The sequence below is a fragment of the Mandrillus leucophaeus genome, unplaced genomic scaffold, assembly GCF_000951045.1.
Source record: "Mandrillus leucophaeus isolate KB7577 unplaced genomic scaffold, Mleu.le_1.0 Scaffold190, whole genome shotgun sequence".
Classification (NCBI taxonomy): domain Eukaryota; kingdom Metazoa; phylum Chordata; class Mammalia; order Primates; family Cercopithecidae; genus Mandrillus; species Mandrillus leucophaeus.
In genome coordinates, this window is record NW_012101921.1 from 3,929,317 (window position 1) to 3,952,668 (window position 23,352).

General features: G+C 37.9%; 1 protein-coding gene across 4 annotated transcripts in view; it reads left to right on the forward strand.

Moving 5' to 3' along the window:
• The window catches only part of PPM1B (protein phosphatase, Mg2+/Mn2+ dependent, 1B), a 75,874-nt gene that overhangs the window by 39,804 nt on the left and 12,718 nt on the right, over positions 1-23,352 (forward strand). For 3 of the 4 annotated variants that reach the window (XM_011978205.1, XM_011978202.1, XM_011978204.1), the window contains exons 2-5: positions 3,502-4,361; positions 11,816-11,933; positions 20,312-20,423; positions 20,821-20,878. In XM_011978205.1, the coding sequence (XP_011833595.1) occupies positions 3,516-4,361; positions 11,816-11,933; positions 20,312-20,423; positions 20,821-20,878 (1,134 nt within the window). In that variant the 5' untranslated portion in view covers positions 3,502-3,515. The remainder of the gene's footprint in view (positions 1-3,501; positions 4,362-11,815; positions 11,934-20,311; positions 20,424-20,820; positions 20,879-23,352) is intronic. The other variant, XM_011978206.1, reaches the window with a different exon arrangement.

A 23,352-nucleotide genomic window follows, 5' to 3' on the forward strand; every position in this document is an offset into this window, starting at 1 on the left:
TTAAAGAAAAAATGAGAAATATCTTGAATGTTAATTGATAGTAGAATGGATGATACGCACGTACAAGGGAATACAGTGAATGAGCTACAACTCTGCATCAATGTAGATGAATCTCAGAAATACAATGTTGCCCAGGAAAAATAAATATTAACATAATAGTACATACTGCACTTTGTATCATTGAAAAGTGCCAAATCTATAAAACAGAACAACCACACATTAATATAGTTAAACTACAAGGGATACTAATTACAAAATTCAGGATTGTGACCACCTTGGGACAGAGAGGGGTATGATTGGAGAGAGGCTAAGTAGTAGGTTTTATAATGTTCTAGTTCTTAAACAGTGTGGTTGGATGCATGTTTGTTTTATTACTCCTTAACTATATAAACACATTAAACTCTTACATGTGTGATAGTTTATAATATTTAAAAAATAAAATCATTATGGGACAACCCCAGATTTAAAATGAGATCAATGTGGAACTTTAAAAAAAAAATTACCAATTTGCAAAATAATGGAATTAGTGATTCAGCCAGAAGGTGTGCTGGTGACATATGCTTAGTCAATTAGGTGCCCGTTCCCAGCACTTCCCAGGACTCTGCATCTTGAGCAAGTGACTTTCAGAGAGAAAACCAAATGTAGGAGTCTTTACAAAGATGAGCAGTAGGTAAGCAAAGCCATTGTTGGTGTAACCTTCATTCGGTTTTGCAGCCTAGCCTCAGGGGCTCTTTTGTTTCCTGATGGTTTTCCAGTTGGCCTTCCAGGCTCCCTCCCATTCTTAGAGACCCTAATAGCTTTCTATTGAAGACCCCACCTTCCTTCTCTCCTTTATTTTATTTTAAAAAAATTTTTAAAAGTTCTAGGGTACATGTACAGAATGTGCAGTTTTGTTATATAGGTATACACATGCCATGGTGGTTTGCTGCATCCATCAACCCGTCACCTACATTAGGTATTTCTCCTAATGCTTTCCCTCCCCAGATGAAAAACAAATTTGGAAATTGAAATTTCTAAACTTTTAAAAAAACTTCTGAATGAAGAGTTCTTGTGGATTTTGAACCTGCTTGTTAAAGTGTAAAAAAGAGCAGTACCTTAATTGCAGAAGCATCAGGAAAGATGAAAACTGCAACAAAACTTTTTTCCATAATTGATAGATGGGATTGAAAAGTGATTTAAGGCTGGGCACAATGGCTCACGCCTGTAATCCCAGCACTTTGGGAGGCTGAGGCAGGCAGATCACTGGGGGTCAGGGGTTTGAGACCAGCCTGGGCAACATGGTGAAACCCCTTCTCTATTAAAAAATACAAAAATGAATTTGGCCAGGCGCGGTGGCTCACGCCTGTAATCCCGGCACTGAGGCAGGTGGATCACAAAGTCAGGAGTTTGAGACCAGCCTGGCCAATATGGTGAAACCCCATCTCTACTGAAAATACAAAAATCAGCTGGGCGTGGCAGCGGATGCCTGTAGTCCCAGCTACTTGGGAGGCTGAGGCAGGAGAATCACTGGAACCCGGGAGGTGGAGGTCGCAGGGAGCCAAGATCTCACCACTGCACTCCAGCCTGGGTGATAGAGCGAGATTCCATCTCAAAAAAAAAAAAAAAAAAAAGAGCTGGGTTTGGTGGCATGTGCCTGTAGATCTGTAGATCTCAAAAAAAAAAAAGCCGGGTATGGTGGCATTTGCCTGTAGTCCCAGCCACTTGGGTGGCTGAAGCAGGAGAATCGCTTGTGAACCTGAGAGGCAGAGGTTGCAGTGTGATGACATCATTCGGCAGAGCGAGACTCCACCCCCACCAAGAAAAAAAGAAAAAAAGAAAGAAAAGTGACTTAATAAATACAGCCAACAATTCTGTTTCATTTTCATTTAAGTATCTTTTAAAGTTGTCTTTTCAGATGAAATACCCTATACAAGCAAGCATATAAAAATGTACTTAGAACTAAGCTTTAAAATTTTTGTATCACAGAGAATTAAACCAGCACGTTCAAAAGTAATCAAGCATATTCTGTTACATTGCTCTCAGTACAAAATGCGACATTCTGCTGATAGAATGAAAAATAATTTTTACATGATTTTAATCTTATCACTTCAGGACTCCTTTTCAATAAATACATTTGTAATTTATTAATACAGTATTATATATAACCCAGGAAAATTATAAAACTGATATATAACTTATAAATATTTACATATATACATTGAGTGGTTCATCAAATTTTTAAAAATGGGGATATGTAATTTTATTTTAAAATTCAGTAATGATCATACCTGGAAAAAATCTCACAAAGATACCTAGACCTGGATGGAGGTAAATTGATGTAGACCAGTCTCTCTCAAAACCTTAAATCACCAGCATGCTTTTTTGATGATTCCATCTAAGATCTATTGAAAATAATCCTTAGGTGTGGGAATAGGGCTATGGAGTCTGCATTTTGAGCAGCCATAAGAGCAAATATTTTATGGTGTTTATTGTGTTTTAAGTGCTGTTTTAAGCACTTTACATTGACTTATTCTTCACAGCATCCCTATGAGGTATAGGTACAGGTGACTAAGAAATTTGCCCAAGGTCACCTAGTTAGAGTGTAGGGTCAGCATTGTATGTAGAAAACATACCAGATAATTTTTTTGCATACTTTTGGGAACCATTACTCTAGTCTAAGTCATTTGAAATTGAGAAAGCTTTATTCAATAAAATAGTAAAGTTGGGTAGGTGGGGAGAGGGTGATGCATAGTAGTACTTTCCGGTTCTGAAGATTTTAAGTCTTTGTCAGTCAACACTGGGTAGCTACTTAATGGATTATAAGTTCAGCAATGTGAAGTCATTTTTTAGCACCATGTTAAAGGTATGTTTTTAACAGAATCCAAGTAATGATACAGTTTTCAGTTTTGTAGATACATAGTAAAAGTGGTAAAACCAAATGTGTGTAGAATGGAGATTTTTATGTTTTAATTGAATTTTGAGGTTGTCTTCAGGTTCACTGGGAGGAGAAATCTTGATTTCAATACTTGCTTTTGAACGTCTTCTAAAATATATTAGCATATCTTTTTACCTTGATTTATTGAACAAGATGACTCACTGTTTTGAATATTCTCATTGTCCAGTGTTCTATAAACTTACATGTCGAACCCTGGACTCACCTTGTAAATTAAATCAGAAGAAAATTATTAAAAAGTTTTATTTCTTGTTTTTCCTTTCTCCTAGAACAGCGGTCTCAACGTGGCTGCACATACAAGTCACCAGAGAGGCTTTTAAAAGATGATACCTGTGTCCCGTCCCTAGGGTTTCTGATTTAATTAGTCTGATTATTCTTATGTGCTAGGGCTGAGAAACCACTGTTCTGTAGGATGTAGGGGAGGAAATTTGTTGGGCTTTTGCTGTTGTTCCTGTAAATTAGAATAATACTAAAAAAAATCGAGATAGGAGTTACTAGACTATAGAGGGAATATTGTAGATACACTTTTTGTCAAATTTAAACATTTAACACCTGCATTTTTTTTCCAGATTTATTGCTAAACATGGGTGCATTTTTGGATAAACCCAAAACTGAAAAACATAATGCTCATGGTGCTGGGAATGGTTTACGTTATGGCCTGAGCAGCATGCAAGGATGGAGAGTGGAAATGGAAGATGCACACACAGCTGTTGTAGGTATTCCTCACGGCTTGGAAGACTGGTCATTTTTTGCAGTTTATGATGGTCATGCTGGATCCCGAGTGGCAAATTACTGCTCAACACATTTATTAGAACACATCACTACTAACGAAGACTTTAGGGCAGCTGGAAAATCAGGATCTGCTCTTGAGCTTTCAGTGGAAAATGTTAAGAATGGTATCAGAACTGGATTTTTGAAAATTGATGAATACATGCGTAACTTTTCAGACCTCAGAAATGGGATGGACAGGAGTGGTTCAACTGCAGTGGGAGTTATGATTTCACCTAAGCATATCTACTTTATCAACTGTGGTGATTCACGTGCTGTTCTGTATAGGAATGGACAAGTCTGCTTTTCTACCCAGGATCACAAACCTTGCAATCCAAGGGAAAAGGAGCGAATCCAAAATGCAGGAGGCAGCGTGATGATACAGCGTGTTAATGGTTCATTAGCAGTGTCTCGTGCTCTGGGGGACTATGATTACAAGTGTGTTGATGGCAAGGGCCCGACAGAACAACTTGTTTCTCCAGAGCCTGAGGTTTATGAAATTTTAAGAGCAGAAGAGGATGAATTTATCATCTTGGCTTGTGATGGGATCTGGGATGTTATGAGTAATGAGGAACTCTGTGAATTTGTTAAATCTAGGCTTGAGGTATCTGATGACCTGGAAAATGTGTGCAATTGGGTAGTGGACACTTGTTTACATAAGGTATGTAAATTTTTTTGTCATTAAAATAACGTTAATTTTGAAAAGGTACGGTAGGTAAAGTTAAGCAAACTTAAAATTTTAAAACTTAATATTTTCATAGAAGCTGTATGTTTTGAAATACTGTCTTTACCAGAAATGAAACCATTGTTTTCTTTGCCATCCCTGTCTGTCCCAACCTTCTAATTTGAAAATTAAGCTTGATAAATTTGAGGCATTTGTTGTCATTTAAGTACTTTATGGCTTGTTGCTGTAGCAGAAGCATTTACACAGAATTGTGACTGTTTCTTGACATTGGCAGTAACCATCTTACGCCTGATTATGAAGCAGCTTGATAAAATATGTATATAGTAGAATTCTGTACTAGATATTACTAAAAGATCAAGAGCCATGTAAAATATTGGCAGATGTACTAGATGCCTAGCCTATATAAAATTTAGTTCTGAGTCTTCTAGCGGTGAAGACAAAAACTGAAATTAAAATATGGGTTGTATATTTCTCATTGTCTTCTAAAAGCGGCTCTTACCTGGCAGTACAATTTAAAAAGGATTTACATGTGGCTCTCTAAGTAATACATGACTTGATGGATACTATCTTTTGTAGAAGACAAAATTCTTTTCATATAGATGTTTGCATTATTTCTGATTAAAAACCAAAGGCTCATATAAAATGTAATCTTGTGAAAAATTCCTGTGGAACACTGAAGTTTATTTAGATTTGTAATTTTCTATGAATCATTTGCTTGATACAGTAATAGAAAAAAAGTCCAGAGTAATAGATAATTGGCAGTCCTTTGAATGTCTTTAAAATACTCAGTTGTTTCAAGTGGGTTTTTGACAGCATCTATATATAATTCAATTAAAATTTGAGTTATCTGGCCAGAGTGTCTGGAGTAAGTATTCTCTAACAAAAGATGTCAAGATAAAACTGACCTTTAGTTATATGAAATAAATAAAGGATTTGACTTATTTATTCTGTCTAGATTAGAACCATTCTATCTCCCTACTCCAAAATTTACTGTGGAAGGTATGGGCATAACCAGACAGTTTTTCAGAAAGGATCTCTGGGTCTCTGGAAATGCCCAGATTTTGGTTAAATACCGAATTATTTTTAATAGAATGAAAAGAGTTTCAAAAACAAAAAATTTAAAAGCTGTTCTTGTCAGTGGACAGCCTTTTTCTGAAAGAATTTTAATGATGGTACCTCTAGCTCCTCTGATTTTTATTTTTAACACACTGTATCTTTTTTCTTCTGGATGAGTTAAGTAAAGAAGTATCGATGGTTGTTGGTGATCAAATAGTAAGTGGGTCTAAAATTAATATATTTGTCTTTGAAATCTAAATGAAGCGATTCTGACCTGTAGATTTTTGAGACAAGCATAGGCGTATGTTTGTTGCCTGACTAACTGATGAAAACAGCGTTTTCCCCAATTATATATATATGAAAAGTCTATACTTATTATTGGGAAAAAAATCCAGATGATACAAAAAATATAAACAGACACTCAAAATTTTGCCATCCACCTAAGTCAGCTACTTTGATTGCTGCGGTGTATATCTTTCCAGTCTTTTCTGCCTGCCTGTGAGTGTGTGTATTTTTATAAAACCGAGGTGATTATACTTGTTATTCTACAGCCTGCCTTTTCCAACAATATATTGTAGAGAGATCTCCATGCCTATAAGTATTGATCTGTATAATTTTTCTTGACTGCATAGTATTTTATTGAAAGAATGTGGTTGTGAGGGAATAGCCAAAAAATCTATTAGGTCTGTAATTTGGACTAAGGAAAGAAGTTTGTATTAGTAGATTAACTCTTATCCATTGAAAGGATGCTAGTTTTTGAGAATTTTGACTCAACCCTTTTGAATGAGGTTTAAATATTTCTGGTGGTATATCTTCACTTGATAGCATTTATCAATTTAGAGTGATTAAATGTTCATGTTGATGGTGTTAAAAGATTCTAGATGGCATCCTAGAATCTCAGAAATGAGGAATGATAATAAAAGACAAGAGGTTGGGGCCCATGATTCATTCAGTGTTAATGGAAGCTGACCATCATAGTTCCTTCTAATGGAGCTGCATTCAAATTGAAATCAGTTTGGAGGTTTGAGTTGAAACAAAACAGACTTAAAATTGTTTTTGAACTATTGAAAGTTACTTATGACAACCTTCATTTCTGTTTAACTTCATAATTTTGTCTTTCCATTTATTTGTATTGTAAAAGCAAGGGTTAGCAATAAGATCAAATATAATTACTTTGAATTTATTCAGAAAAATTGTAAGTTAAAAATTCATGGAAAGCACTTAGCGATTGCTCAGTAGTTACCTGCTTTAAGAGGAGCGGAAACATTAATAAGTAGATGTTTCCCCGATAAGAGATTTAAATGAAGTCTTAGTTCTTTCTAACATTTCCATCACTTGTCATACCTTCATAATTTATAAGTACTTTCATCTTAACTCATTAAATCGTGGGAGGTTATCATAATCATCATCATGATAGTATTAGTAAATTGTTGCTTTCTGTAAGCCAAACGCTGTTCTAAATATTTTACACATTTTAACTCATGTAATTTTCACAACCATATGAGGTAGTCAGGATCGTGAGGTCAGGAGATAGAGGCCATCCTGGTTAACACGGTGAAATCCTGTCTCTACTAAAAAATAGAAAAAATTGTCCGGGGCCGGGCGCGGTGGCTCAAGCCTGTAATCCCAGCACTTTGGGAGGCCGAGACGGGCGGATCACGAAGTCAGAAGATCGAGACCATCCTGGCTAACACGGTGAAACCCCGTCTCTACTAAAAAATACAAAAAAACTGGCCGGGCGAGGTGGCGGGCGCCTGTAGTCCCAGCTACTCGGGAGGCTGAGGCAGGAGAATGGTGTAAACCCAGGACGCGGACCTTGCAGTGAGCTGAGATTGCGCCACTGCACTCCAGCCTGGGTGACAGAGCGAGACTCCGGCTCAAAAAAAAAAAAAAGAAAAAGAAAAAATTGTCCGGGGGTGGTGGTGGGCGCCTGTAGTCCCAGCTACTTGGGAGGCTGAGGCAGAGAATGGCGTGAACCCGGGAGGTGGAGCTTGCAGTGAGCCGAGATCGCACCACTGCACTCCAGCCTGGGCGACAGAGGGACACTCCATCTCAAAAAAAAAAAAAAAAGATAAGCATTTTTCAGGGTTGCCAATTAATATTAAGCTGTAAGTGTTGGCTTGGTCAGGTATTGTCCTATTTAAATTAGGTATTTAACTCGAGGGGAGAATGGTAGCTAAGAAAGCAGCCCTCATTTCCAATGCTGGCATTTATGGTGTTTACTGCCAACTGATTTCGGGTTATATAGAATATGTAACTGCTACTTGCATAGCTTTTCATAACTTGTAAATTATATGTACTTATTAATCCTCATAGTAACTTTCTGAGGTGAACAAAATAAAAGTTTTTATTTTTCAATTTGCAAGTAAGGAAATGGAGGTTGTTTGATATTAAAAGATATCCATAAGTCATATACTTGATGAGTATTGAGGCTGACACTAGTTTTCTGACTCAAGTTTAGTATTTTTGTTAGCAATATTTCCCAGAAGGCTCTGATAAAGAAGTGTGTGTGTGTGTGTGTGTGTGTGTGTGTGTATGTGTATGTCTGTGTGTGTGTATCTGTCTCGGTTTTCATGGTCTGAAAAATTTTTCCCCAAGGGAAACATTGAGACTAAATATTTTTTTTGTAACAAATACAAAGATGTTTGAAGTAAAGTGATTCCCCTTGATGTTTCTGCTTTCCAGTCTCATCCCCCTTAGGGAACCACTGCTTATGGTTTGCTGTATATCTTTCCAAATGGTTCTCTGTGATTATTGATAGAAATGTATAAACATAAAATAGGATTTTCTTTGTTTCTATTTTACTGAAAAAAATCATGCTATGCTTGTTACTTTGTCATCTGCTTTGTTTTTCTTAAATCATAGAAGTCAGTATTCTTTTAAATTGTTCTTTTAAAATATTATTTGATTTTCCAAAATTTCATTTATATACCATCTACCAGAAGCCTATTTATTTTAAAACATGAGATAGTACCTCATAGTTGGATAAAATTGAGGGAATTATTATTTTCCAAAGGCAATATCATTCTGTAATAATTTATATAACAGAAAATGTAATCCCCTCAATAATGGTTTAGTTCTAAACTCAGGAGAATTGCTTGAACTGAGATCATGCCATTGCACTCCAGCCTGGGCGACAGAGTGAGACTCTGTCTCAAAAAACAAAAACAAACAAAAAACTATATCAGATTATTTTCTGTTTAAGTTTAGGTGCCCTTATTTATGGCAGGGGCACTGACTTCTTTGATCTAGTACTGTAATTATTGAGCATGTTAACCGCTGTGCTGTTGTAAAAAGTAAAAAGAACATGTAATGAAATAATCAATTTTTATATGCAGAGCTAATTTCTTTAGTTATCCAAACTGGATTTAGAAAAAAAAAAAAAAACATGTTTTATTTATGAACTTAGTGAAAACTTTATACTGGTTATACAAGGGTGATTTGTCTCTAAAAAACAGAGTGGCACAAAGGAAAGGACCTTTTCTGTTGCTGTATAACAGCTACTGAAACATATTCATACTTGGTGTTTAGGGGAAAGCCATCTTTACCATAGAAATAGAAGTAAGCCAGGCAAGGTGGCTAAGAAGCAACATCATTGAAATCACACATGCCTGAGGTGTAAATATAAATTATTTCCCTTAAATATCTTTGGAGAGCCATAAACTTATTGGAACTCTCTTTCAATTAATTTTCCAGAAGTATCTGTATTTTATAACTTACAAAAATCTAATGGAAATTAGATAAGGAAATGTTCAAGAATGCTCACGTTGTTGTTACCAAAACTAAAAAGGGTTAAAGAAATTAGATTTCTAAAAGTGCAAGGCATTAATTCTGTTTATTCATAAAATTGCTTTATAAAATGTAATTATGCTTGATTCTTTTTTGTTGTTGTTTTGTTTTAGAAATGGGTGTCTCACTATGTTGCCCGGGCTAGTCTCAAACTCCTGGCTTCAAATGATCCTCCTGCCTCTGCCTCCCAAACTGCTGGGATTACAGGCAGCCACCATGTCCAGCTGTTTGATTCTTGAATATCCATGGCGTACTTTAAAATGATTTTTAATTAAAAATTTTTGCTTGACCTGCCCTTATGACATTTATACAAGTATATTCATATAACCAAATACATACAGTATTTCTAATATAAAAGTTTTGGTGGGTTTCATTAAGGAATGAGATTAATTTGTTAGCCAATTTGAAAATTCTTGGTTTTCCAGATAACCGGTAATCTAATGAAATATACTCATGTTGGTTCCTTCTTCCAAAGCACAACAATCTGTGGCAAGTTAATTTATTTTGAAGTCTTCTGAAGACCCAACCTTCACTGCCTTCAGACTCTACTCCCATTGAATTAGGAGGTGAAGGCAGAAGTTATTCAAGGCCACCTGTCTTTTGGGCTGTGTCATGTAGGTCCTGAAAGGCGCAAGTCTGAACCAAGCCGTGCCTGCCTAGATTCTGACCATAATAACTGAAAAGACTAGAATGGGTGTAGTCTTGGTTTCTTTCACTTGAGTTGGCAAATTGGCAAACTCCACTGTCAGACAAAATAGCCTACCACCTCCATTGACTTAGTTTTTTAGAGTGAACAGAAAAAGTTAAAAAAAAAAATTCATTGTTCTAAGAAGAGTTTCATCTGTTCCTGCTCTTAGAAACTCAGTTAAAGTAATATACGTTTAGAAAAAGTAATGAGAAGATAGTTTTAATTTATTGCACACAATCTCATGGTACTAGAGTAGTATGTGCTTGCTTTCTTTTTTTTATTTTTTGAGACAGAGTCTTGCTCTGTTGCCCAGGCTAAAGTGTAGTGGTGTCATCATGGCTCACTGCAGTCTCCACCTCCCAGGCTTAAGTGATCCTTCCACCTCAGCCTCCTGAGTAGCTGGGACCTGGGACTACAGGTGTGCGCCACCAAGCTCAATTTTTGTATTTTCTGTAGAGATAAGGTTTTGCCATTATGCCCAGGCTAGTCTGGAACTCTTGGGTTCAAATGGTCTGCTCCCCGAGGCCTCCCAAAGTGCTGAGATTACAGCCATGAGCCACAGTGCCTGGTTTTTTGCTTTTTGCTTTTTTTTTTTTTTTTGAGACGGAGACTCACTCTGTCCCCCAGGCTGGAGTACAGGGGCACAATCTCAGCTCATTGCAACCTCCACCTCCCGGGTTCAAGTGATTCTCCTGCCTCAGCCTCCTGAATAGCTGGGATTACAGGCGCGTGCCACCACGCCTGGCTAATTTTTGTATTTTTAGTAGAGACAGGGTTTCACCATGTTAATCAGGCTGGTCTTGAATCCCTGACCTTGTGATCCACCCGCCTCAGCCTCCCAAATTGCTGGGATTACAGACGTGAGCCACCCCGCCTGGCCTGTGCTTCCTTTTTAACGCAGGTAATTTGTGAGGGTGTGGTTAAAAGGGAGAAATAAAATATGTCCTTAAATTAGCTATTTTAGCCACTTTGTAAAGACTCTGAAACTATTTGCGACTATACAACAATCTGATGTCTTTTCTTTAAAAGTTATTATATGACTACAATTGGATCTCAGTTGTCCAGTTACAGTCCACTGTTGCTGTGCCCTTTGAATTGTTTCTTGTATTAATAGTTGTGGGGCTGGGCGTGGTGACTCACGGCTATGAATCCCAGCACTTTGGGAGGCTGAGGTGGGTGGATCACCTGAGGTCAGAAGTTCAAGACCAGCGTGGTCAACATGGTGAAACCCCATCTCTACTAAATATAAAAAAATTAGCCGGGCATGGTGGTGGTTGCCTGTAATCCCAGATACTCAGGAGGCTGAGGCAGGAGAATCGCTTGAACCCGGGAGGCAGAGGTTGCAGTGAGCCGAGATCGTGCCATTGGGCTCCAGCCTGGGCAACAAGAGTGAAACTTTGTCTCAAAAAATAATAATAATTGTTCAGTTTAGCATTTTGGGTATTCCACTGGATAACAAATTTCAGCTATGTTAAATTCACAGAGTCATAGCATTGCTCTGATGCAGTTTAAAAGCTAAGCTGGAAAACATTTGCATATGTGTTTGGGAGGATCCATTGTGGACTTAAGCCAGTTTGGGAATAGACAGTTTTGAGTGGGAAATAGTTTAGAAGATTTAATTTGTATTGAAGATATCTTCATTTCTCAGACTGGAATGGTGATGGGAAGAATAGTTCACCAGAATTAAAAATACAAAAATACTTACAGATCTACCCATATATAGACACCTTGTTTCTTCAAGTTGTGTTTTCAGTAGTTCATTGGAATAAAAATGTGTTGAACATAAACGTTCTGGATGATTAAATAAACTATAATTGCTTAAAGTATTTTGAAGTAAATGATAGTTGATAGACTGTAGAAATACAATTTTTTTCTTTTTTTTTTCTTTAATATACAGGGAAGTCGAGATAACATGAGTATTGTACTAGTTTGCTTTTCAAATGCTCCCAAGGTCTCAGATGAAGCGGTGAAAAAAGATTCAGAGTTGGATAAGCACTTGGAATCACGGGTTGAAGGTAAGACAGATGCTTTTTAAAAATACAGACAGGCCAGGCATGGTAGCTCATGCCTGTAATCCTAGCACTTTTGTCACCTGGGTAACACAGCAAGACTCTATCTCAAGAAAAAAAAAAAAAAAATTTAGAGAGGGAAAGTATTATTTTTGTTTATCAAATGATTATTTTAAAATTTCCTGGCCAGGCGCGGTGGCTCACACCTGTAATCCCAGCACTTTGGGAGGCTGAGGGCTGAGGCGGGCAGATCACAAGGTTAGATCGACACCATCCTGGCTAACATGGTGAAACCCTGTCTCTACTAAAATACAAAAAATTAGCCGGAAATGGTGGCACGCACCTGTAGTCCCAGCTACTCAGGAGGCTCAGGCAGGAGAATTGCTTGAATCTGGGAGGTGGAGGTTGCAGTGAGCTGAGATCATACCACTGCACTCCAGCCTGGGCGACAGAGCGAGACTCCGTCTCCCCCCCCCAAAAAAATTACACAGGACAAAGAAGTATTTCAAAACAAGTCCTTGAAAAAACACATCTGTCTAAAATTTACTATCTTGGACCAATGTGTGGAGATTTATTGACAGGGAGAAGACAAATATGTCTGTTTCACCACCAAAGAGAAACATAATTTGAAGGTAGTTGGTTAGAGCTTGCTGGTTTTTTTTTTTTTTCCTTCTTTCCCTGCATACATTTCTACTAGTAAGTGGAGAATCCATTGAAATTTCCCTTAACAATATCATGAAAACCAAGTACTCTAATTCCACTAATACTAATTCTCCCTTCCTGGTTTAATTATCATTGGAATTCATTACGGTATCCTTTCCCTTTTATTGATAGAGTTAAGATTAGTGTTTCAAAAGATTATTTTACATATTTTTTAAAACTTCATTTGGCAATTTTATTTTTTTGAGACAGGGTCTTGCTCTTTTTGTTGCTTAGGCTGGAGTACAGTGGCGTGATCTCGGCTCACTGCAGCCTCAACTCCCTGGGCTCAAGTGATCCTCTCACCTCAGCCTCTCCCAAGTAGCTGGAACTACAGGCATGTGCCACCACAGCTGGCTAGTTTTCTTTATTTTTTGTAGAGATGAGGCTCACTGTGTTTCCCAGGGTGGTCTCAAATTCCTGGACTCAAGCGATCCTCCCACATCGGCCTACCAAACTGCTGGGATTACAGGCGTGGGAGCCACCACACCCAGCCTAATAATTTTAAACATACAGAAGAGTTGCAAAAGTATTACAGGAGCTCCCATGTACATGTAGTATTCTTTACCTAGATTCCTCATTTGTTTATGTAATACCACGTTTGGCGCATCTCTATATATACTTTCTGTAACATTCTCATTTTCTCTCTCCCTCCTTCCTTCCCTCTCCCCTCTCTCTCCTCTTACTCCCCTGCCCCCCCCCATGTTACTACCTTTTTCCTGAGCCAAATCAATTGAAAGTTGCAAATGTGATATATCAGTACTCCTTAATAAAACGAAGATTACATAACACTACATAACTGTAGTACATCCATAAAAATTAGGAAATTGGCCCGGCACGGTGGCTCACACCTGTAATCCCAGCACTTTGGGAGGCCAAAGTGGGCGGATCAGGAGGTCAGGAGTTCGAGACCAGCCTGGCCAACATGGTGAAATCCCATCTGTACTAAAAATACAAAAATTAGTCAGGCCTAGTAACGGGTGCCTGTAATCCCAGCTACTCGGGAGGCTGAGGTGGGAGAACTGCTTGAACCTGGAAAGCGGAGGTTGCAGTGAGCTGAGATCATGCCACTGTACTCTAACCTGGATGACAGAGCGAGACTCTGTCTCTGGAGGGGAAAAATTAAGGAATTAATGTTGATACAATATTAATATGTAATCCACAGATCTCATTTAAATTTCCCTGATTATCCCAGTAATGTCATATGTAGGTCCAGGTGCAGTCTAGAGCATGTGTATTGCATTTAGCTATCATGCCTCTTTAGTCTCTCCCTCAATGGAAAAAGTTCTGTAGTCTTTTTTTTTATTTCTATGGACCTTTGCATTTTTTAAGATGACAGGTTTGTGGAATGTGCAGCTTGGGTTGGCTGATGTTTCCTCTTGATAAGATTTAGGTTATACATTGGCAGGAATACCGTGGAAGTGATTGTAGATTGTTCTCAGTGCATCACAATCAGGGAGGCATGCGATGTTGATTTATAATGCTAACATCTTTTGTGACTTTCTTGGGTTGTTGTGTTTCAGGTTACTTAATTAATAATTATGTTATACCTAATAAGTATTTAATAAATATGTTATATTTACTCATAAGTATTCTATGGGGATACACTTTGAGATTGTTAATAACCTATTCTCATTAAGATTTCAGCAGATAGTTTTAGCATCCATTTGTGATTTTTGCCTGAAGAATGATAGCCAACTGGTGATTTTCTGATTTAGTCATTGTTTTTTTTTTTTTTGAGATGGAGTTTCGCTGTTGTTGCCCAGGCTGTGGAGTGCAATGGCATGATCTCAGCTCACCGCAACCTCCGCCTCCCAGGTTCAAGTGACTCTCCTGCCTCACCCTCCTGAGTAGCTGGGATTACAGGCACGTGCCACGATGCCCGGCCAGTTTTGTATTTTTAATAGAGATGGGATTTCTCCATGCTGGTCAGGCTGATCTCAAACTTCCCGACCTCAGGTGATCCGCCCAGGTGATCCGCCCACCTTGGCCTCCGAAAGTGCTGGCATTACAGGCATGAACCACCGTGCCTGGCTCAGTCATTCTTTTTATATGTGTTAGTATTTTACTGCAAGGAAAAATTTTCTTTTCTACCTGTTTATTTATATGAGCACAGACTCACAAACTCCTGTTCTATTCATTGTATTATAAACTGTTTCAGCCAATGAGAGCCTCTTAAAACTTGTTGCAGCATCTTTTTGTCCTGCCCGCAACTGTACAGTATTACAGGGTTTATTGTAGTTTTCTCCCTTTTCATATTTATAATTCTCTTCTATCACGGCTAACCTTTATGCGTATGCCTTCCTCACTCCACATTGCCCATCCCTGTAGCCATCCTAAAGCTATGCTTACTGTGGTTAGCCATGAATATCCCATTCTGGACCAATTTGTGGCCACTATTTCCCCCTCCACTCCCTGAAAGATTTGTTTTGCTTAACTAAGCAAATCTAATGGTGTTGGACAAAATTATTCAGAAACGAGAGAAGGGAGAAGCTAGTCTGTTTATCTTTAATGTAATTGCTGGTATGTTTGAGTTTAAATCTGTCTTTCTTGTTTCATCTATTTTTTTTTTTTTTAATCCTCCATTCTTGCCTTCTTTTAGATGTATTCCAGTTCATCCTAGGATTTGCTTATTAGTTACACATTCTTTAAAAAATTCCATTTAGTAGGCTGGGCACAGTGGTTCACGCCTGTAATCCCAGCACTTTGGGAGGCCAAGGAGGGCAGATCACGAGGTCAGGAGATCGAGACCATACTGGCTAACACGGTGAAACCCCGTCTGTACTAAAAATACAAAAAGAAATTAGCCGGGTGTGGTGGCGGGTGCCTGTAGTCCCAGCTACTTGGGAGGCTGAGGCAGGAGAATGGCATGAACCTGGGAGGTGGGGCTTTGCAGTGAGCTGAGATCGTGCTACTGCACACTCCAGGCTGGGCGACAGAGCAAGACTCTGTCTCAAAAAAAAAAAAAAAAAAAAAAAATTCCATTTAGTTAAAAAAAAAAATTAGTGGTTACCCTGATAAATTGAGAATGTATTTTTCAGTCTTAAGGCCCTTTTCTTTTTTACTTTCAACCCTGAGAAGCTAAGTATCATAATCTTAATATAACCTTTTGATTTTATATATGCTGTTTTTAAGATATGAAATTACTTTTTATAAAGTTAGATTGTCAGTCTTTTTTCTTTTCTTTGCGGGAGAACTTGGATATCATACCAAGCTCTTCCACTCAAGGTTATGTAGTTACCTGTATTTTCTCCTAACACTTTTATGTTTTGATTTTTTTTTTTCTTTTTGGGGAGAAAATACATTTGAATAATATAACTTACGATGATGGTGTAATGGGCTTGTTGAATTTGGCCTGTTGTGAGTCATTTTGTATATAATAGGCCACAGTAATTGGTGAGAGTTTTGAACTGTGAAGATCTGTGATTTCTAATATATAATTATAATTAAAAGTATAAAACCAAGGAGAGTCTTTTGCAAATTTGGAGAATGGGGATTTAGCTTTTCTGTCTCTACAACTATCTAGCTATGCACCCTAAACAATGTGCTTAAAGTTTTTTGTGGGCCTACAATTTCCTCAGCCCTAAATGAATCTTGTTTTTAGGTCTCAGTGCTTTTGAGTCTCAGTGAGTCCTGCTTTGAGGGTGATGGAAACGTGAGAAACATGTAAGAACACATTGAAGATTATGTCAGATACGGTCATATTCCTGTTGATAATATTATTAAGAGGAGCTATTTTTATAGGAGTTAATGTTTAATGATAAATTGTAGTACATTGGGGTTGTAGATTGCTGACTATAGTTTATCAGAAGATGGGAGGAATTCTGTTAGTTTCCTTCTTCCTCATTCATAAAGAAACCGGGTAGTTTTTATTTTAGGAAGAACTCTCAAGTTTGGTCAGCTGCCTGTTATGTGATCTTATCCAACTTGCTTAACCCCTCAAGGCTCCAGTTACGTTATTGGAAACTAAAGATAAAAACACCAACCATAGAGGGTTCTTTTTGTTTTTTTTTTGTTTTTGATACATAGTCTCGCTGTGTCCCCCAGGCTGGAATGCAGTGGTGCGATCTCGGCTCACTGTAAGCTTCACCTCCCGAGTTCACACCATTCTCCTGCCTCAGCCTCCTAAGTAGCTGGGACTACAGGTGCCCGCCACCACACCCGGCTAATTTCTTTTTGTATTTTTAGTAGAGACGGGGTTTCACTGTGTTAGCCAGGATGGTCTCGATTTCCTGACCTTGTGATCCACCCACCTTGGCTACCCAAAGTGCTGGGATTACAGGCTTGAGCCACCACACCTGGCCCCATAGAGTTTTTTTTTTAATAGATTGTTGCAGAAAAAGCTTATTGATGACAATTGTTAAAGATGGTAAGGCAGATATTTTTTTCAGGGGGACCATGGCAGTAGATATAGGGACCACTATGATAGAATCTTGCAGTGACAGAAAGCAATTAAACTCAACTTGGGGTTCCATAAAGATAAGTGGAATTTATAACAAAGGAGCTGAGTGCTGGAAGGGAGTGTCAGTAGGTGAAAAATTACTACTAAGAGAAAGCATCAACATAAGGAAGGGGTTTCTGGCTAAACTGACTTGATAGGATGGCAGGCCAGGCTGAAATATCCAGAGTGGTCATATACCAAGTATGTGGGGGTTTTCAGTAAACTGACTGAGCAGGATTCTCAGTCAGCCTGGTTTCTACAAGCACAGAGAGGGAGTCCAAAGGTCTCTTAGTCAGAAAGAACTCAAGAGTCTTGCTGAAGGTTTGGTCCAAGGAAAGAGTTTTTGTCAAAATAAATGAGAATTTTGTTTATTAAGCACCTATTATGGTGCCTAGCATGTAAGTCCTCAGCAAACTGTAACTTGTATGAACTCTTAACTTCTGTAATAGCCACATTTTAATTTCTTAAAGGTGTGGTCAATTCAGTTTAACATGAGTTAATAATATTAATTTTCTTTTGCATAGTTTGTAACTTTCCAAAGTATATATTATATAGGAGAGATAACAAATATGTTATATGATCTCTAGGGCCTGTAGCAAATAGTTATTATTAATCAGGAAACAAAATTGTTAGCTCGGCAGCCACTACAAATTAAGTTGGTACTTAAAATGTAACTTCACAGTAGCTACACCTATAATCCTTGGGATGCCGAGACAGAAGGATTGCTTGAGACTAGGAGTTCAAGACCAGCCTGGTCATCATAGACCTACAAAAATGTTTTAAAAAATAGCTGGGCATGTTGGTGTACACCTGTAGTTCCAGCTGCTGGAAGACTGAAACAGGAGGATCCCTTGAGTTCTAGAAGTTTGGTGTTACAGTGAGCTGTGATGGCACCACTGCACTCCAGCCTGAGCCACAGAGGAAGAACATGTCTTTAAAAAAAAAAAAAAAAGTAACTTTTTATTTATAAAGCAGTGTTCTTCAGGAGCATTGTGTTTCTTCTGAGGTTTTAAATCATGTAATATGACTTTAAATTTTGTGGTAACTTGGTAAATCTGTGTATATGCTTTTAGTGATGACTGGTCAGGTAGGAAAGGAATAATACTAAAATAAACAGGAAATAGTTCACCTAAATTGATGAATTGTATATTTTTTTTTTTTTTTTTTTTTTTTTGAGACGGAGTCTCGCTCTGTCGCCCAGGCTGGAGTGCAGTGGCCGGATCTCAGCTCACTGCAAGCTCCGCCTCCCGGGTTTACGCCATTCTCCTGCCTCAGCCTCCCGAGTAGCTGGGACTGCAGGCGCCCGCCACCTCGCCCGGCTAGTTTTTTGTATTTTTTAGTAGAGACGGGGTTTCACGGGGTTAGCCAGGATGGTCTCGATCTCCTGACCTCGTGATCCGCCCGTCTCGGCCTCCCAAAGTGCTGGGATTACAGGCTTGAGCCACCGCGCCCGGCCGATGAATTGTATATTTAATGATTGCTTTCTACATATAGATTTACTCAGTGTTTACTGAACACGTGTCACTGAGGATATAGCAGAAAAAGAAATCTCATGGAATTTGTATTCTAGTAAAAACCTATTTTTTAATAGAGAAATAGAGTAAGCAGAAAGCAGCAAGGAATATTGGTTAGGAATGTCTCTGTGAGGAAGGACATTTGAGCAGAGACCTGCATGGAGAGAGAATATCTGAGGGAGAACATTCCAGGCAATGAGAACAGCAAAGACTAGGAGGGAATGTTCTTAGTGAGTGTAGCTGGGTTAGAATGAGCCAGTAGAAAACTAGAGGAAGATTAAGAGGTTTGTAGGAGGCATATCATGTAGGGTTCTGTAGACCAAAGTGAGGACTTCGGACTTTATTTGACTTGTGGTGGGAATTCACTGGAAGATTTTGAGTACAAGAGTGATTTGTTCTTTTTTTCCAAATGATCTCTCTTAGTTGCTGTATGGAGAAGAGATTGTATAAAGGGGACAAGAGAAGGCAAAATACCAATTAGAAATTAGGCGTTAATACATGGTAGTGGTAAATTGGACTAGAGTAGAGGAGTGTGAAAATGCCTGGAGACATTTTTGGTGTCATAGCTGAGGGGGTGCCACTGGCATCTAGTGAATGGAGGCCAGGGATGCTGCTTGATATTCCACAGCGCACAGGACAGCCTCCACAACAAAAAAATTGTCTGGTGTAAAATGTCAGTGCTGTTGATGTTGAGAAGCCTTATACTATAAGACACAGACTTAAGGTAGAAAACTTAGACCTGCCTGTAATCCTAGCTACTCGGTAGGAAATGTTAAAGTCAATGTAAGGGTCTTGTGAGGCATGGTAAAACAGTTTGGATTTTGTATCTCAAGGGCTGCTGAAGACACTGCCTTTTTTTGTTTTAAAAGTAAGGCCTGGGCTGGGTGCGGTGGCTCACGCCTGTAATTCCAGCACTTTGGGAGGCCGAGGCGGGCGGATCACTTGAGGTTGGGAGTTCGAGACCAGCCTGACCAACGTGGAGAAACCCCGTCTCTACTAAAAATACGAAATTAGCCAGGCGTGGTGGCACATGGCCTGTAATCCCAGCTACTTGGGAGACTGAGGCAGGAGAATCGCTTGAACCCAGGAGGCGGAGGTTGCGGTGAGCCAAGATCACACCATTGCACTCCAACCTGGGCAACAAGAGTGAAAGTCTGTCTCAAAAAAAAAAAAAAAAAAAAAGATGTAGAATGTAACTATTTCAGGTAAGTAACAACCTGTAAAAATGATTTTTAATTTCTCCCCTTTTTCTTACAATTCTTATCCAGCTAAACTTTTGTTATCCTTTAGTAATGGCATTCATAACTTTTATATTATTTTTAATATTAGATCAGAAGTATTTTTCCATATAGCTGTTTCTGTATTCATCGAGACACCTATTACGTAATTTTTAGTGATTATAGACCATTTCACTCAATGGCTACACCAAAGTTTTTTTTAACTGTCCTCTTGTTGCTGAACATTTAGTTTGTTCCAGTTTTTGCTTTTATGAATAATGCTGGAATGAACATATATGTGCAAATAACTGTGTTTTCCTTTTTTTCCCTGCATGACAATGTTTCAGTCAATAAGTAGCTTCTTGTATTACTTTTAAAAAATTTTTTGTGTGCTGATGATAATTTTTTTAAATATATTTTAAAATAGGTACTACCAAATAGTATTCTTGTTTCACTTCTTGGTGAGTACTGGCTTATCACATTAATTTAGGAACTTTTTTTAAAAACCTACAGAGATTATGGAGAAGTCTGGCGAGGAAGGAATGCCTGATCTTGCCCATGTCATGCGCATCTTGTCTGCAGAAAATATCCCAAATTTGCCTCCTGGGGGAGGTCTTGCTGGCAAGTAAGTAGAACAAAAAGAGCTAATTTTGAGTTCGTTTATAATTAGTAATTAAATAATTTGGGGTAAGGAAACTTAAATCAGAAGTACATCAATTATCTAGAGGTGAAATGGGTTAGTGTTTCTTATGCTAGAGAAGAACTCTTAAAACTTCATCCAAAAACGATTTTTTAAAAAATCTATCATACTCTTTGAGTATGAAGGTCCTTCTTTCCTTGCTAATGAGTACAAATGGATTGTGCAAAATCAGATTCTGAGAGTAAAGTGTAGAAAGTATGTTCTTGACAAGTATAGAGTGTAGCAGTTACTTTTTTAGTGTAGTCAGGATGAAATATTGAGATATTCACAAGCTTAAAATTCTATGTAATTTAATAAAACTAAAGCATGATTTTTTTTTTAGGCGCAATGTAATTGAAGCTGTTTATAGTAGACTGAATCCACATAGAGAAAGTGATGGGGTAAGTTTTATTTTATTTCATAAGCATTTGAAGTAATTTCATAATATAAATACTAAATATGAGTACATTTACATTAATGAAGTCTATAATAAATTATAGTCTGTAGTAAATTACTACTGCTTTTCATTTTAAGGTGTCAGTTAAAGTTTAAGAAAATGTATTGAAGGTAGAGATAAAATTTTGTTTTGTAGATAGCTTTGTTGTCACTTTCTGGGCATCAAATGACCTTTTTTATTTGCGCTGTCTTTATTCTCTATGTGTCTGCTTTTCCTTCTTCTCCTTTAAACCTTAATTTTGAGGCAAGAATGCTCTTTTAAATATCTCAATTTCTCCTCCAGCAGGCTGCTGCCATCACCAGAAGTTAGCGATAGTGAGTGAGTTATTATTTTATGACCAGACCTTTCAGTACCCCTGTATACCCACTTGGAATACCCGAGGATAGTTTTTTTCTAATGTTATTGTTGTGTTATGGGTATATGAGCGTTGAGCTGAGATAACCGTTTCTGTTGTGCCTTGCTGTACTTCATCAGAGCAAGACTCTATGCCCTTACCTTTTATTTTGCTTTCCTTCAAAATGTCAGCGAGCTGCCAGCTGCTCCTCTATATTGTTTTATTTTGTTTTAGTACTATTACCATGAGACAGAAGTGTCTTTTTTTTTTTTTTAATCCAAGTGAGTTCAAATAAGTATTTTTCTCTTGGGTTTTCAAGTTTTTATGTCTAAAAATAAATTACTTAATTTTTAATATATATGCTTCAAAGCTTTAAGGGAGCCAAACTTAGAAACGAAACTGATTGGGAGCAAGAGCCCCCCTCCAGTCTCCAGCTCCTCTTGGCAGATTGAGAGAGACAGTATCCATTGGCTAGAAATCATATATCATCTCAGTTGTATTATTTGCTAGGATTCATTATTGCATAGCAATATAATATAGTTTCTTTTCCTTAACAGTAAAAGTATCCTGGCAAAAAGGAAAATTTAACAATTAATATAATTTTAGTGAGTCTCATAAAAGTGATGCTGTATATTGCTAATTATAATTTATATCTTGGTCTAGTGCAGTAATTCTGAGTCTTTTTTTGTGGCAGGTACCTCAAAGTATTAAGAATTGTACCCAAGGCCGGGCATGGTGGCTCACGCCTGTAATCCCAGCACTTTGGGAGGCCGAGGCGGGCGGATCACCTGAGGTCAGGAGTTTGAGATCAGCCTGACCAACATGGAGAAACCCTGTCTCTACTGAACATACAAAATTAGCCGGGCATGGTGGCGCATGCCTGTAATCCCAGCTACTTGGGAGTCTGAGGCAGGAGAATTGCTTGAACCCGGGAGGCGGAGGTTGTGGTGAGCTGTGATCATTCCATTGCACTCCAGCCTGGGCAACAAGAGCAAAACTCCGTCTCAAAAAAAAAAAAAAAAAAAAAGAATTGACCCAAAGCTGTGAAAATTAATTTAAAAATACAAATATTTTATGTGATCCATCAGAGAACCCTCAAAGAAATGAGTATAGGATGTTGACATGACTAAAAGGATGGTGGTAATTTGGAAGGTTGAAAGAAGAGAATCTTTCCTTTTCAGCTAGATTATAGATTCTACAGGGCATCTACTACCTTGATTAGAGGAAATAAGCCCTCAGAAGACAGTTATTGATTCATTATTAGTCGTAGAAGTACTCCCATTTCCTCAGATGTTTCAAAGTACAATCCTCATGTGTAATCTTAAAAAACATATATATATACCTTGCTGGATTTTGGGGTCCCTCAAGAAAATAGTCTGTTTTTACTCCAAACAAGGTTTTCTGTTTAACATATACCAAGGGTAACCTAAATTTTTTAAAAAGAAAAAATGATTACACATAGCAGCTAATAAACAGGGAGTAAATAGGCAACGGAACTATGAAACTAGGAGGAAATGCTCAATATATAAACCTTACCTTAAATAGATTGTTATTTGGCTGTAGAAAAGGGATATATGTACTTAATTACCTTCATACATAAATGTTCTGTTAATATCAGCAGATCAAATACTGACAGTATGTCATATAGTGGATTCACAGAGGGAGAAGACTAGAAAACATAAGACATGACCCCACTTGTGTGCTCAGTGCAGCTTACACTGTAGTTATAAACACACCTTAAATGATCAAAATATTTCACATAGCTTAGTAACAAATAAATGACAAAATCCAGAATGTGACCATTGCCATGTGAATTGGACAGTGATTGCTGTGAAAGTTCAGCTAAGTAGGGGGAAAGTCAGCTTAGAGAAAAGATAGGATTTGAAGAATGATTTGAATGGTAGAAATGACATGAGGATGATGATCTTTCAAGTGGACTGGAGAGACATGGACAAAGTATAAGCTGTCTTCAAAAGAAAGGACATCTTTTTTGGCTAAAGCAGAGAACTGTTGTGGTGAAAAATAAGAATTTAGGTTGCAGAGGTATTTGCTAAGAGACCAGCCTTTTGAACATCATTTTAGGG